This window comes from Phyllostomus discolor, chromosome 4, assembly GCF_004126475.2.
Source record: "Phyllostomus discolor isolate MPI-MPIP mPhyDis1 chromosome 4, mPhyDis1.pri.v3, whole genome shotgun sequence".
Lineage (NCBI taxonomy): Eukaryota > Metazoa > Chordata > Mammalia > Chiroptera > Phyllostomidae > Phyllostomus > Phyllostomus discolor.
In genome coordinates, this window is record NC_040906.2 from 172749569 (window position 1) to 172763524 (window position 13956).

Genomic DNA, 13956 nt, shown 5'->3' on the forward strand with positions numbered 1-13956 from the left:
TTTTTAAAAGAATTAAGTATTGTTTCTTTCCTTTTTTTAAGATTTACTTATTCTTAGAGAGAGGAGAAGAGAGGAAGAAAGAAAGGGAGAGAAACACTGATGTGTGAGAGACACCTTGTTGGTTGTCTCTTGCACACACCCCAACCAGGGACAGGGACTGCAGCCCAGGCATGCAGGCATGCATTGTGACCAGGAATCAGACCTGCAACCTTTCACTTTGTGAGCTAAGGCCCAACCATCTGAGCTACCCAGTCAGGACTAAATGTGGTTTCTTAACATGCAACTTAGACAAAGCCATATTTGCAACTTTTTTTAAAGTTTATTTTTATTATTTACACTATTACAAATGTCTGCATCTCCCCCCCCCCACACCTCTGCCCACTTTTACCAAGTCCCTGCCCTCCCTCCCCTCTGCCCATCACCACACTGTTGACTCTGTCTATGTGTCATGCACATATGTTCTTTGGTTAATTCCTTCGCCTTCTTTCATCCTGTCTCTCCTTCCCCACCCCTCTGACAGCTGTCAATCTGTTCCATGTATCCATGCCTCTGTTTCTACTTTGTTCATCAGTTTATTGACATTTTGTTCATTAGATTCCACATATGAGTGAGATAGTGGTGTCTTTTTTTTAAACAAGTGTGTTTTCTTGGTATGCACAGGAATTATTTTAAAGTACATTACTGAAATATGTGTTGGTTCTAAGCCTAGTGTTACTAGAACTTCTGGGATCTCATCTTCTTAACATTCAAGAATACATTTCTCAGGTGGAGCTGGTCCAACTTTTGAACAGATATGTCTTTACACTATTTGTTTCCTATTTTTATTTTGACTTTCTTATTTAGAGTTATTGAAGATTTCTGATAAAAATTAAATTGCAAAAATACAATAATAACCATACAATAGCTTGCAACTACATGAGGGCAACATCTCCAAAGCAGACGCAATTGGTACGGCTCAGGCAGAGCCTAGTCCACAATCCATTTGAAATGGACACAGACCCCAAAGCCTCAGAAGCTTCTTTCAGGGCAGCAGATGATTTCTGTTCCAGAAAAAGTAAAAGTAGAAACAGAAATAAAAGGGCATTTATTGAAGAATTTACTATTTCTATAATAACAAAAATGTCTAATGAGTGAAAATATAAAATACTAAGCAACTGTGTCAGGTGAAGTCATTGAAAGCCCGGACTCAGTGGCCAAATAGTCTGACATCACCCTGCCACGCTGAGAGCTGGGCAACCTGGAACCTCCTGCGCCTTGTTTCCCTCAGGTTTGTGCTTGGCACCAGGATAACGCCTCCCTCGGGGGGTTTTAGGAAAAGCTGTTTAACCTTTTAGTATCTTAGTTTCCTCATCTTCAAAGTAGTGATAAAACTTCTAGGAGTATTTGGTTCTTGGGAAGATTAAGTGATTTATGCATGTACACGTATGCTCTTTAGTATGGTGTCAGCTGTCACACAGGATATTTACAAGATTGTTGGCATATATTGAACACTCAGTAAGTGTTAGTAATTACTATAAAATACTTAGAAATTGAAAATAATGTGATATTTTTCTACTTGTAGGTGAATAATAATGGACAACACAGACAAATATTTACTGAACTATAAAGGCCATAATTTTGCATCTCCTGTTGTTAATGATATTGATTTTCTAGAAAATATAGAGGATTTTGAAATCAGAGATGATGATGTCTTCTTAATTACATATCCAAAATCCGGTAAGTTGGAGGATTGGGCTGCCTGTTATCAGTCTTCACTCTGTTTGCTAATACACATGTACAAATATGCACTTTTCCAGACATTAAGAGTAGCCCAGTCTACATTTAGACCACCATTGAAAATGTTTTAAAAGTTAAACAAGTGTCAAATCTTTAATACCTAGGGACATTTGAAATGCACATATTGTCGTTTTTGAAGGCACACATGCAGAAACCACATATTGAGCCAAGAGCAGATACTTAGTGAATGCTGGTCTGTCGGCTTGCGTGAGAATGGAAGAAAATATATTTAAAAAACCCAGCAGGATCTTTGTCAGCAGCATATCTAAGTCAGAAATAATTCCTAATATGCTTTTCAATGGCTCTAACTGCTTTGTATTTCTCTATAATAATGAGATACTTTTGAATTAAAATAAATTGCCTTCAAATCTGACATTTCCCCCAAAGTTTATTATATTGTGCTTTTTAGAACACAGGATGATTGGTATTCTTGAATCAATGTTGCAAAAGTGGCTAATGTTGCTCAAAGATACACTGGAGTCTGTCAACACAAAAAAGTTATTTTAGATTTTTATGAAAATGCTCCAGTCCCTCCCTTTTACCATCTACTTTGAAATTCATGACCTGTTACGAACTTCAGATTAGTAATATTGATACAATGCCTTTTCTCTGGATTTTCCCACTCTACAAATTTACCAGCACATCTGATATTCAGTATTTTTTCCTTCCCTTAGATGTGGGTGGCACCTCAGTTTGCTTAGTTTCAGGTTGTGCAGCCCATAAGAGTCTTTCCACTACCCTTAATCCTGCCCAAGTATTTGGGACACCACACACCAGTTCTCAGTCCAACCTGCTGGGCTCTTACTCCTCTTAGAGGGCAGATTAGTGACTCTCCAGGATTCGCCATAAATTTGATCAAATCTATGATGTCTGTAAATCTACTCAATTGAGTAGTGATGACGGCAAGATTATTAAAACCTCACATTCTTCCAGAACATTGATTGTATATTCATGAACATAGATGCAAAACTCCTAAACCACATAACTATAATCCAAACAAGTCTAGCAACGTTAAAATATACACTGTGACCAAGATGCCTTTGTTTCAAGAGTCCTAAGTGGTTTAAATATATATTAATGTAGTTCACCCACATTACTAGATTATAGAAGAAAGCCTGAACAATCACCTCACGGGGACAGAACAAGCATTTAATACAATTCAGCATATATTTGTGAGGCAAACTGTTAGCAAACCAGGGAGAAAGTGAACTTCTTTAACTTGATAAATAGAATCTACCCCAAACCACCACAGATGTCAAATGCAATAATGAAACATATAAAATCAAGAACAAGACAAGAATGCCTGTCAGTACTTTCACTCAATATTGTGTAAGAAGACCTATGTAAAAAAAAAAAAAGATGAAAGGGACCTTGAGCTCTTAATGTGTCTATACGTCTGAAGTATAAAGCTTTAAGAAAGACTAAGGAAGGAAAAACAGAGGTAGACCCAGAAAATTGTAGCAACAGACCTTACATGAAGTCTGGGAAACAAAAAAGATCTGAATGATTAATTTGAATCACTAGTGTCACTGCTCTTTTCTAATAAAAAGCTAAGAACACTTGAGTTTTTCTTTATTAATTTTAATGTAAAATACACACAAATGAAAAAATTTGGACACATTTTCTTGGCATTTTTAGAGTAGTTGAAAGAAAGAGAAAGCTCCAAATGATTTTGAGATAGATGGCATTCATAACTAACATTTTTTAGAAAGAAATAATTCAGGGTGGAAAATGAGATTATTTATTTTTGCAGGTACCATCTGGACTCAGCAGATACTGAGTTTGATTTATTCTGAGGGACATCGTAATGGAACTGAAAATTTGCAAACGGTTGATAGAGTCCCCTTCTTTGAATACAATACACGCAAAGTTGACTTTGTCAAGAGACCATCCCCTCGCCTCTTCGCATCTCACCTCTCCTACAATTTAGTACCCAAGGGTCTTACAAACAAAAAAGCTAAAGTAAGTCATATATAGCTTATGGACCTTTGGTACAAACAAAAATACTTTCTTCAAATATTTTTCCCAGGCCTACTCATCCACCTTCTGTATTGTTTTATACATTAAAATATATATTGAAGTATAAGTATATATGTAAATTGAGTCATCATATACACTGCTTGCAGTGTGATTATAAAGCATTCAGCAAAAATACTTTTGTGACAACACATTAAATTCTATTCTTTTTAATGATTTAGTTAGCCAATTGACCCAATATGACTTGTTAAGCACGTACTCTTCCTCTACTATCTTTAAGTCTACATTTTGATATTTGAAGGTGCTATAGTCCCTTCCTCTGATTCTGTATTCTTTTTTCCAAAAATTAATATGTGGCAGTTTTTTGCTCTTTTAAATATTGTAACTGATAAGGTAAATTCCCATCAACTTTATTTTTTGATATCTTAATTTGTCCAGTGACTTTTAGATGTTGATTGTAATTGATTAAATACATCTAAATTAATTCTGGCACAATCATTAGAAAAGCACTATTCAAAATTCCTTCAGCACCCTTGTATTACTCTCTCTTCACCAGGCCTACTTACATGTTTACCAAATGGACTGTGTTGTTCGTTTGTATGTTTCTTACAATACATCCCTGAATTTCCAGCTTTTTGTTTACTTTTTTATGGGTATTATGAAGTGGAAATTTTTTCACTATTGTCTTTTCTATTTAGTTATTACTGTTATACAGATAAAACATTGGTGTTGTTGCTTTAGTATATATGTCTCCCTTAATCAATTTTGTTAGTTTTATCAACTTTCTCCTTATGCTCTGGAATATATTAGATCTTAAAATAATACATTTTATTTTTCCTTACTTTCCAATATTTACAGTTTTTCTATTTTCATAGTTAAAACCTGAAGAAAAATAGAATAGAGGTGATGATGAACATTCTTCTTGGTCCTTGATTCTCTAACATTTTTTAGTGTTTTTTCTTGGTTTTAATTTGGAAGGCACATAATGAAAAAAATTTTTTTCTATTCTTAGTTTGCTTGGAGTTTTACTTTTGTTTTTCTTTTTTTCTTTACTCAGAAAAGTTCTAATCACATATAGTGACTTGTCTGACAACTCTGAAAACGCCATGTCCTCCCCTCCCCCTTTAATCTACAGTGAAATGAAATCCACTAATATTTTAATAATGTTCTATTTTGGAGATAAGTCCTGCTTGCTTGAAGTATGATACCTAATTTAACATACAGCTGGAAGGGTTAATGCGCTCCCGTGTATAACACGCACCTATGTTTTTGTGTGTGTTATACGCGGGATTATTATACCCATAGTATGTAGTCATCATACCCATGTATACGGCACATTCTTATTTTTCCCTAAAAAATTCGGACAAAAAGGTGTGCATTGTAAACGGCAAAATATGGTAATTTTTACTCAGGAATTTTTGTCCATAAATATTTTAAAATAGACTCTAATCTTCTATGATTATTCCATCTTTATTTGATATTAGTATCACTGTATTTCTAGGGTTACAAAATAAATTTTGAAGCTTTTTGCTGTTATGTAGTTTAAAAATATAAATGAACTGAAGTTTTGAAAGATTTGGTTAAAGTCCATTATTACTATATCCGATCCTGTCAGCTTTACGGTTCCACATTTTCATTCTCTCAATCAGTTTATTTAAATCATCTGCCTTTCCCTGAACCAGTATTTTAATTTGATTAGCTATCCTCATTTCATCTATATTTCAAAGCAATGAAAAAATCCACCTGATCCGGTGTGGCTCAGTTGGTTGGGTGTCGTCTTGCAATCAGAAGAGCTCACCAGTTTGATTCCCGTTCGGAGCATGAACCTGAACTGCGGCTTTGGGCCCTGGTTCGGTCAGGGAGCATGAGAGAGGCAACTAATCGGTGTTTCCCTCTCACATCCATGCTTCTTCCCCTCTCTTTCTCCCTCCCTCTCCCTCTCTCTGAAAAAAAAAGAAAACAAATTTACAACATATTCCTTCATAATATAATGAATTTTCTCCAGTTTTCCAGTTACATCTTTAATAATTACGTCATCATCATTTGTAACGAGGAAATTTTTTATATTCTATATTTTTCAAGATATCAGCAGTTTTCTATTATATTGGCTACTTTTCTCCAAAGAACTAGCTTCTTTTTAAAACATAATTTAATGTTTTCTATTTCATTGATTTCTGCTTTCATTTTATTTCCTGACATTTTGTTTGCCTTTGTTTTTCTTTCTTCTTTAATTAAAAGCTTAGCATTATTTACTTCCAGTATTTTTTAATAAATATTAACATTTTAAAATGATGGATATCCCTTTTAGTGTAGTTATACATATAATATGGCTAGTATCTAAATACTCTATCATTTTAGTTTGAATTTTCTAATTGGTCCAAGTTATTCTGAAGATTTTTAATTTCCAACTGGTTATATAAATTTTCTTCTTAAACTTTTTATTATTGATTACTTATATATACTTATATGTACTTATACTTACATATACTTGTATAAATATACTTATATATTAGTTATATGTATTATCAAGTAATGGTACTATGAGAATTCTATTCTAAGTTTTGAAATTCAGTAAGCAGTTTTATGGCCAATCATATGATCAATATTTTTCAGTATGTTTCACAACCACATGAGAAAAAGGTATGTAAATCTCTGTGTGGAGCAGTGACAGGCACACAGGGTCTCACAGAAGTAACGCCTGCGTGACTGTGGTTGGTAGTAGAATAATATGCGTGTAATAATTTATAGTTTTAATTTGAACATTTCACTTAAAATATGTTATATGCTGAATTTGATATTGTTATGTTACAGAATTACATGTTTATGATTTTGTAATAAAAGATTTTGTAATAAAAAAGGGGTATAATTTGTACCAGACCCTGTATATAAAATAAACTTTGTTAAATAATTGTACAAATTTATTTAGTTAATCCTTCTATATTTTTGCTAAAGATAAGGGAGTATAAATCTCCCATTATGATAAATCTCCCATTATGATAGTTGCTAAATTGAAATCTTTAGACTTAATGGAATTTGTGTCATTTAAGATTTTCTAATATGTTATTTAGCATACAAAGATTTCTGCACTATTAGTCATGCAAACAAGTTATATGTTGTCCTGTTAAATAATATGACCTTAAATTTTACTTAATTTTATATTGTCACTTATTTTCTTGTTTTCTGGGGTTTTGCCATTAGCACTTTTTAATATGTTTATTAGTCATGATAATACTTATTATTTTTTGGCCATAATCTTTTCTTTCTCTGTGAAATGATTATAACTTTCGTCATAATCATTTTTAAATTTCATTGTCTTTTCCTTATTGATTCCTTTTATATATATTCTGAATAGTAATAAATTATCGGTTGTATGCATTGCTTCTCCCATACTTTGTTGCTTTCTGCCTTTATTGTACCTATTGATTAATAACATTTAAAAAAATGTAATGTAATTTAATTGATCAATTTTTATTTTAAATATTTTTTATTTAGGAAATATGTTTTCTTCTCCAAGATCAGAAATAAATTATTTATTTTTTAAGATATCTGAGTTTTGCTTTCATGTTTAAATCTTTAATTCATTTTTACATGAATTTTTAGTCTGTTATGAGGTACAATTCCATTTTTATTCTATATGGATAATTATTTGTTCCAATATCACCTATTAAGTATAATATTTTTCCTTTTTAAAATAATCTCCAATGCTACCTTGGCTTCTTATCAAATGTCACTTAATGCTCACAGAGCATGAATTGAAATAGCTCCTATGCAATATAATTTGCAATATTAATAAACACCATGAATGATTAACATTTTTAGAAATTAGTCTTATATGCTTGCACATGTGAAAGGCCATGTGAATAAAGTTATTTATTTCAACAGTTTTTATAACAGCAAAAAAAACAGGCATCACCTAAATTACCATGAGTAGTTGACTGGATGAAATAAAGTATTTCACATCCATATAATGAAATATTATGTAGATGTCAAAAACACCTCTAAAGGATAACCAATAATTGTTAAAAAGTGTTTTACTATCCCCCTGCAGATTATTTACGTCTACAGAAACCCCAAGGATGTTTTGACTTCATACTTTCATTATTCAAATTTAGTGGTTATATTTGAAGCTATGAATAGCATAGAGGAACTCTTGGAAAAGTTTCTAGATGGAAAAGGTAACTGTGAACTTATTTATACAAGTAACATGTTTATGAAACAATGTTGCCATGTAGTCAAAGTCTCAAACTTAGGGAACATATTTTAGGGGGATACAGAAGGGTAATGATAGAAGCTGGAAAGCAGGTAAGTGATTGCTATTCTGTCCATTTAATTGGCCACCCAGTGGCTTTTCTATTCTCACCAGGGTCACTTTGGGGGTTGTTATAGTTGCAAAGGCATATTGTTTAAGGAATATTTTGACCAGATCACAAAAGAAGCATAAAGGTCTAACAATTCAAACTAGTTAGATCCATGTGCTCCAAAATTGCCAGTATTCAAAGGGGATGTAGTTTTGGGGGTTCTGTCAAGGACCCATGGCTGGCCTTATATGGCAGCAGTGCGAGTTTCATTTCAGCGGTGAGGAGAGATTGCTGCAAGAGGCTCGGGGACTGTGGAACTGGGCCTCTCATTTAGAAGACTGTGTTCAGGTTCTGTCTTGTAGATAGCTAAAGTTGCTGCCAAGAGGCCTTAAAATAGGCAATCAAAGGAGAAATAAAGACATATGTTTTCAGGTGGAAGAAGAAAGTAAAAGAACTTACCCTTAATCTTCAAAATTAGTTCTTGGGCCTCTTATTTTTTCATGACTGCTTTCCTACATACATAGGGAAGGCAGGTTTCCATTAAAATCATGAAACTGTTCCCCAAAGAACCAATTTTAAAAGGTAACATAGATGTTCAGTGGTGCAGGTTTACTTTTCTTTTTGAGGAATTTCTGAACAGAAAGGAAAGACCATAGTTTGCTGGTCAATAAGTGCTACATCTTACCTTGTCACTTACTCATTTTTCTCACAGTGGTGGGAGGCCTTTGGTTTGATCACGTCAGAGGCTGGTACGAGCACAGACGAGACTTCAATATTCTGTTCATGATGTACGAGGAAATGAAAAAGGTAAGAGGAGAAGGTTATTTTTTTAAATTATTTCCTTGAAACCCTTTATAAAAAACCTTAGTTTTAATGAACCACATTTTCCTGAGTTTTTTGGTGCTTAACCTCTCAGGTTCCTTCAGGGGTTTCTAAGTTTCTGCCCATCCCTTAATTACTGATTCCTCAGGGCTCTCTTCTCACTGGATGTAGTCATCTTTTTGTGGTTGCTTTTCATGTACCCATCTGTACCAATAAGGGCAAACGCACATATTCAGAGATTTGCAAACAAAAAAAAAGGCACTTTGAAACACTGGGGTGAGAAGCCAGTAAGATTTGTCTAATCAGCCAGAAGTAATTGTCTGCCCTGGGACAAAGGTTCATCCTGTTTGTTTGTTTTCTAAGAGAATCTTGAAATGTAGCTTTCATGTGAAATTGCATCATGTTTACATGTTGACATCCAGTCAAAGCTGTTTTAAAACATTGCATAAACCAAATACTTTGAAGTTCACTATTTTGTAATCTGTGATAGACATGTTGATTCACTACTGCATATCTTATTCATTAATTCAAAGTTATTAAATGGTTACTCTGTGACAGACACTAAATCATGAGATAAAGAGAATTGATCCCTTTATTTACAGAATTCATCATCCAACAGGGAAGATACGTATTCACTGAGTAGGTATATATAATTAAAAAATGTGACAGGTGTTATCAAGGAAAAATGCAGGTATGATATCAGTATGTGAAATATACTGATCTGGTATAATTAAAGGTGATAGGCGGTTATTTCTGAAAAAAAAAATAACACAGTAAAAGCAAACTAATAAATATGCCTTGGAAGAGAGATAAAAGAGAATTCTAAGCCAAAGAAAGGGAATGTACAACTTATCTGAAGAAATAAAGTACACGCCATATTTTTAAAGAACTGAAGGGAGAAGTTAAAGAGCAGTAATATAAGATGAAGATTAGAGAGGGGTGTAGGAGCCAGACCATGCAAGATCTGTAGACTGTGTTAGTGATAGTAACTTCTTTAATCTTAAAGGAAATGGGGAGCCCTTTAAGAGTTATGAGAATTACAATAAGATGGAATTAGTATTCTTATAATGTCTTTGCCATTGCTGAGTTTCAAAGTAATAACTGTAAAAATACAGGCAAACTAGTTAGAGATCAGTGTTAATCCACTGAAAATAAGTATGGTTTTGGATTAGAAGGAATCAAATGCTTTTCTTCATCAACTGAGATGATCATGTGGCTTCTTTCCCCTTCTCTCTGTAAATGTGGTATTACATTAATTAATTTTCATGTGTTGAACCATCTTTGCATGTCAGGAGTGAGTCCTGCTTGTTCATGGTATATAATCCTTTTGATATGTTGTTGAATTTGTTTTGCTAGCATCTTGTTGGGGATTTCCCATCTTACTTTCATAGGTGATAAATTGATCTTTAGTTTTTTTTCACCTGTAGTGTTTTCATTAGGCTTTGGTAGCAGGGTGATGCTGGCCTCATAGAATGAGTTTGGAAGTGTTCCTTCCTCTTTGACTTTTGGAAAGAGTCCGAGGAGGATTTGTGTTAATTCTTCTTCATATGTTTGGTTGGAGTTACCAGCGAAGCCACTGAGACCTGCATTTCCCTTTTTGTTGCAGCCACTATATTTAATTGCCTGCTTTATTCTTTCCCTCATGAAATGGTAAACTCTTAAAAAGCACTGCTAGCACACCATCGTTCTCTTAAGCTTCTCCAGCACCTATCACAGTTTCTGAAACATATGAGACACCCTAAAAGTGTTGGTTGAATGAATGAGTGCAGGGGAGCTGTCCTTGCAAAATCAAACACTAGGAAGCTCTAACAAAGCTGACAATCAGAGCACTCGTTTTCATACAAGGAACAGGGAATGACATATCATGTCAATCTTTAGACTTACAATAAGCCCAACCAACTTCAGTTTTTCAAAATGTGGTAAGATGTTGGGATGTATCTCATGCATTCACAAGCTGAATCGTTTCTCATACCCACAACTCTTTCAGGATCTCAGAAGTTCTGTGCTTAAAATCAGCAGTTTCCTTGAGAAAGAACTGAGTGAAGAGGATGTGGAAACTATTGTGAAACAAGCTACATTTCAGTACATGAAGTCTGATCCAAGAGCAAATTGTGATAGTATTGTAAGCAATGAGCTTGGGAGAAGAACAAATGAGGGACGTTTTCTGCGCAAAGGTGATGCTCAGGGGTTTATAGAAGCAAAAGGGTTGAGAGTTCCCGTGAGTCCTTGGTGTCTACACTAATTAAGGAATGCTTCTACCCTGGGTCTCTAAGTACTGTCATTTGGGCCCCAGAGAGAATCAAAGATCCTACCTGAAAATGGCCCTGAAAAGTATCCCAGGAAACTGAACAGTTCTTCAGTACAGAGCCTGACACTTGAACCTAATTAATCTATATTATATTCCTTCCTTTTCGTCTATGTGATCCTACTCTTTAAAATTACTAACTCTTACCTGAAGGTGATGGATATATGTGACCAGGACACTCCAATTCTTTTTTTTTATTTCTTCTAGGACATTCCAGAAGTAAACATACAATGTGTTTTGTTCTGGGGGAGAAAGTTTGAATTACAGTTATCTCCTCATGTGTCAGATTTCTTCAATGTAAAAAGTAGATTAAAATTTCATTAACCCAATGTGCTATAAATTCAAGTACTCAGCAATTTGCAATTAATTTATACTGTGTTTTACGGCATACCAGGAGTTAAGAATGAATATATTTGCCCCCATATTTCTTAATTTCAAATTTAAAAAATTGATATTTTTAATGTATATTTTTCTAAAACATAACTTGTGCTTTTTTATTTTATTCATACTTTATTCACTAATTTACTCATTTTGATGATGGATATTTATTCTTAATTATATAAGCTGCTTTTGATACTGGTATTTAAAAAAATTGTTTCTTCTGTTGTACCGTTTATTATCAACTTTAATGTCTCATTGCTTAACTACATCAAATATAAAGCAACTTTTATGCACATTAATAGCTTGCTAATTGTTCCAAATGCCAATGATAATGTTTAAACAAGAAAATTTGATAGCCAAAGATGCCAAATAATCTTCATTAAAATACTATCCTGATGACGGTTTCTAACTCCATCGAGTAAAACTGAAGCAATGGAAGCTCTGAACACTCTCTGACCTTGACTTCATTACTTGAAAAACTTTAGGTGTCATTTTTTAAGTTTTACTTATTTATCTTTAGTTTTTTACATATTTATTTATTTTTAATTTTAAATTACTGTTGACATTCAAAATCATTTTATGTTAGTTTCAGGTGTAGAGCATAGTGGTTAGACATTTATATAATTTATGACGTGATCCCATCAGTATAATTCGAGTACCCTCCTGGCACCATACAAAGTTGTTACAATTTTATTGACTATATTCCCTATGCTGTATTTTACATCCCATGACTCTTTGTAACTACTAATTTGTACTTCATAATCTCTTCTTTTTAAAAAAAATTAAAAAATGAAGAAATAGGGACATTGTAGAGTTGTGTTAAAGATTTATATTACATTTTGCCAAGTTTGCCAAGTATGGTGTCTGGCATTTAGTAAAATATGTAACAATTCTAACCTAGTCATATATTTTACTTTTGTTATACCTTCTCAGTAAAAGTTATACTTTAACGGTAGTGGTTGGGGAAAGTATAAGGATAGTGTACTTTGGAAGTGTTTTTAAGTTTGTTTCTTAGTTCATTTCTTTATAAAGAAAAATGAGGTATCAAACCCTACAGAGAACTAACTAGCAGATATTTAGGTTGGCTTGAAGAGGAGATTCAAGTGGGCTGGAGGGAACTGTTAACCTGAAAGCACCACTTACTCACCCAGGGGCTGATCCTGCGCTTCTCTCTCTAGGGACCGTTGGAGACTGGAAACGTCACTTGACAGTGGAGCAAAATGAGAGATTTGACAAAGTATTCCAAAGGAAGATGCGAGATGTTCCCTTGAAGTTCATCTGGGATCTAAATGAGGGGTAGAATCAGTGTAAAAGAATTATAATATAGTCTACTAACCAGGAAGCCTATTTTAATAGATACGTTAATTTATACTTCTTATGCAAATGTTAATTATACAACTTTATTGATAAGAAAATGAGTAAACTGTGCTTAGATTAGTTGCTATGAGCTTGATAAACACTTTGAAATTTCAAGAATTAAAATGATTTAGGAGATAGCCTGCATTGATAGCCTGTATTGTAAAGTGAAAAACAGGAAGTATGTAATGTGAATTATAAATGTTCTGAGGGAGCTTTCTGCAGTGTGTACTTTTTAATCTACAATTAAGTTTAGTATCAATGAAATCTTAAAATGTATTTTATTATTGCAATTAAACATGAATTCTTTTATTTAAAATCACTGTGAATGTCGAAATAAGTAGAGAACTCACAGGCAAGCACATGCCTCTATTTAATAACTCACAGATCACTAAAATTTACACTGAAGGTCAGAGGATCAAAGATGAATTAATCATCTAATGGTTCAATCATTCAAGTATATGGTTAAAAAATTTTATTTATAATGTCATTAATTCCACATGTATTTAACAGTTAAATATTTAAAATAAAATCATTTTGAATTGCTAGAAAAATGTAGGTGAATTTCTTTGTAATTCCCAAATGAAAAAAAAATGAAGCATAAAACCAGTGGGGGAAAAATAAAAGTTTAGTAAATTTAAGGCACCACCATCCATGAGAGTCAACAAATGAAAACAACTCTGTGTCCTTGTGCAGTAAAATAAATAAGAAAATTGTGAGAAAAAAATGTACTATTGTGTAGATTAGAGTGAACCCACTCACACACATATTGACAGTGGTAAGCTAGAGCACTTCTAAAATGTTTTAGCTGCCCCTAGTGTATTTACTACGCATGCCAGTGGGAGGGGGGCACTGCAGTGAACAGTTCCGTTGCTTTAGTTGTCAGTGATGGTATGTGATAGTGGTGGGTACAGATGAGAGAAAAATAGAGAAAAGATCAGCTGTGAGTGAGTTTTAGTCAGATATGGTATATTTTGTTGAGAGCTATCAGATTTCTGAAGAAGTGTACCGCATCTCCGCCACTTTGAATTTAGGGAAGTG

The 13956-nt window shown here is 33.6% G+C and overlaps 1 protein-coding gene across 1 annotated transcript; it reads left to right on the plus strand.

The window, feature by feature from the left end:
• The first annotated feature begins 1567 nt into the window (after positions 1-1567).
• Positions 1568-13130, plus strand: LOC114495079 (amine sulfotransferase-like). Its single transcript, XM_028510237.2, has 6 exons — positions 1568-1716; positions 3530-3738; positions 7802-7928; positions 8764-8858; positions 10861-11047; positions 12738-13130. The coding sequence occupies exons 1-6, from the start codon at positions 1572-1574 to the stop codon at positions 12857-12859; spliced, it is 885 nt and encodes a 294-aa protein (XP_028366038.1). The 5' UTR covers positions 1568-1571; the 3' UTR covers positions 12860-13130.
• The last annotated feature ends 826 nt before the right edge of the window (positions 13131-13956 follow it).

Bases quoted from the DNA above. Each gene is read 5' to 3' on its own strand.
- LOC114495079 (XM_028510237.2), top strand. From the start codon at position 1,572: ATGGACAACACAGACAAATATTTACTGAACTATAAAGGCCATAATTTT. The intron at 1,717-3,529 runs GTAAGTTGGAGG...TTATTTTTGCAG, and splicing joins AATTACATATCCAAAATCCG to GTACCATCTGGACTCAGCAG. The intron at 3,739-7,801 runs GTAAGTCATATA...ATCCCCCTGCAG, and splicing joins TTACAAACAAAAAAGCTAAA to ATTATTTACGTCTACAGAAA.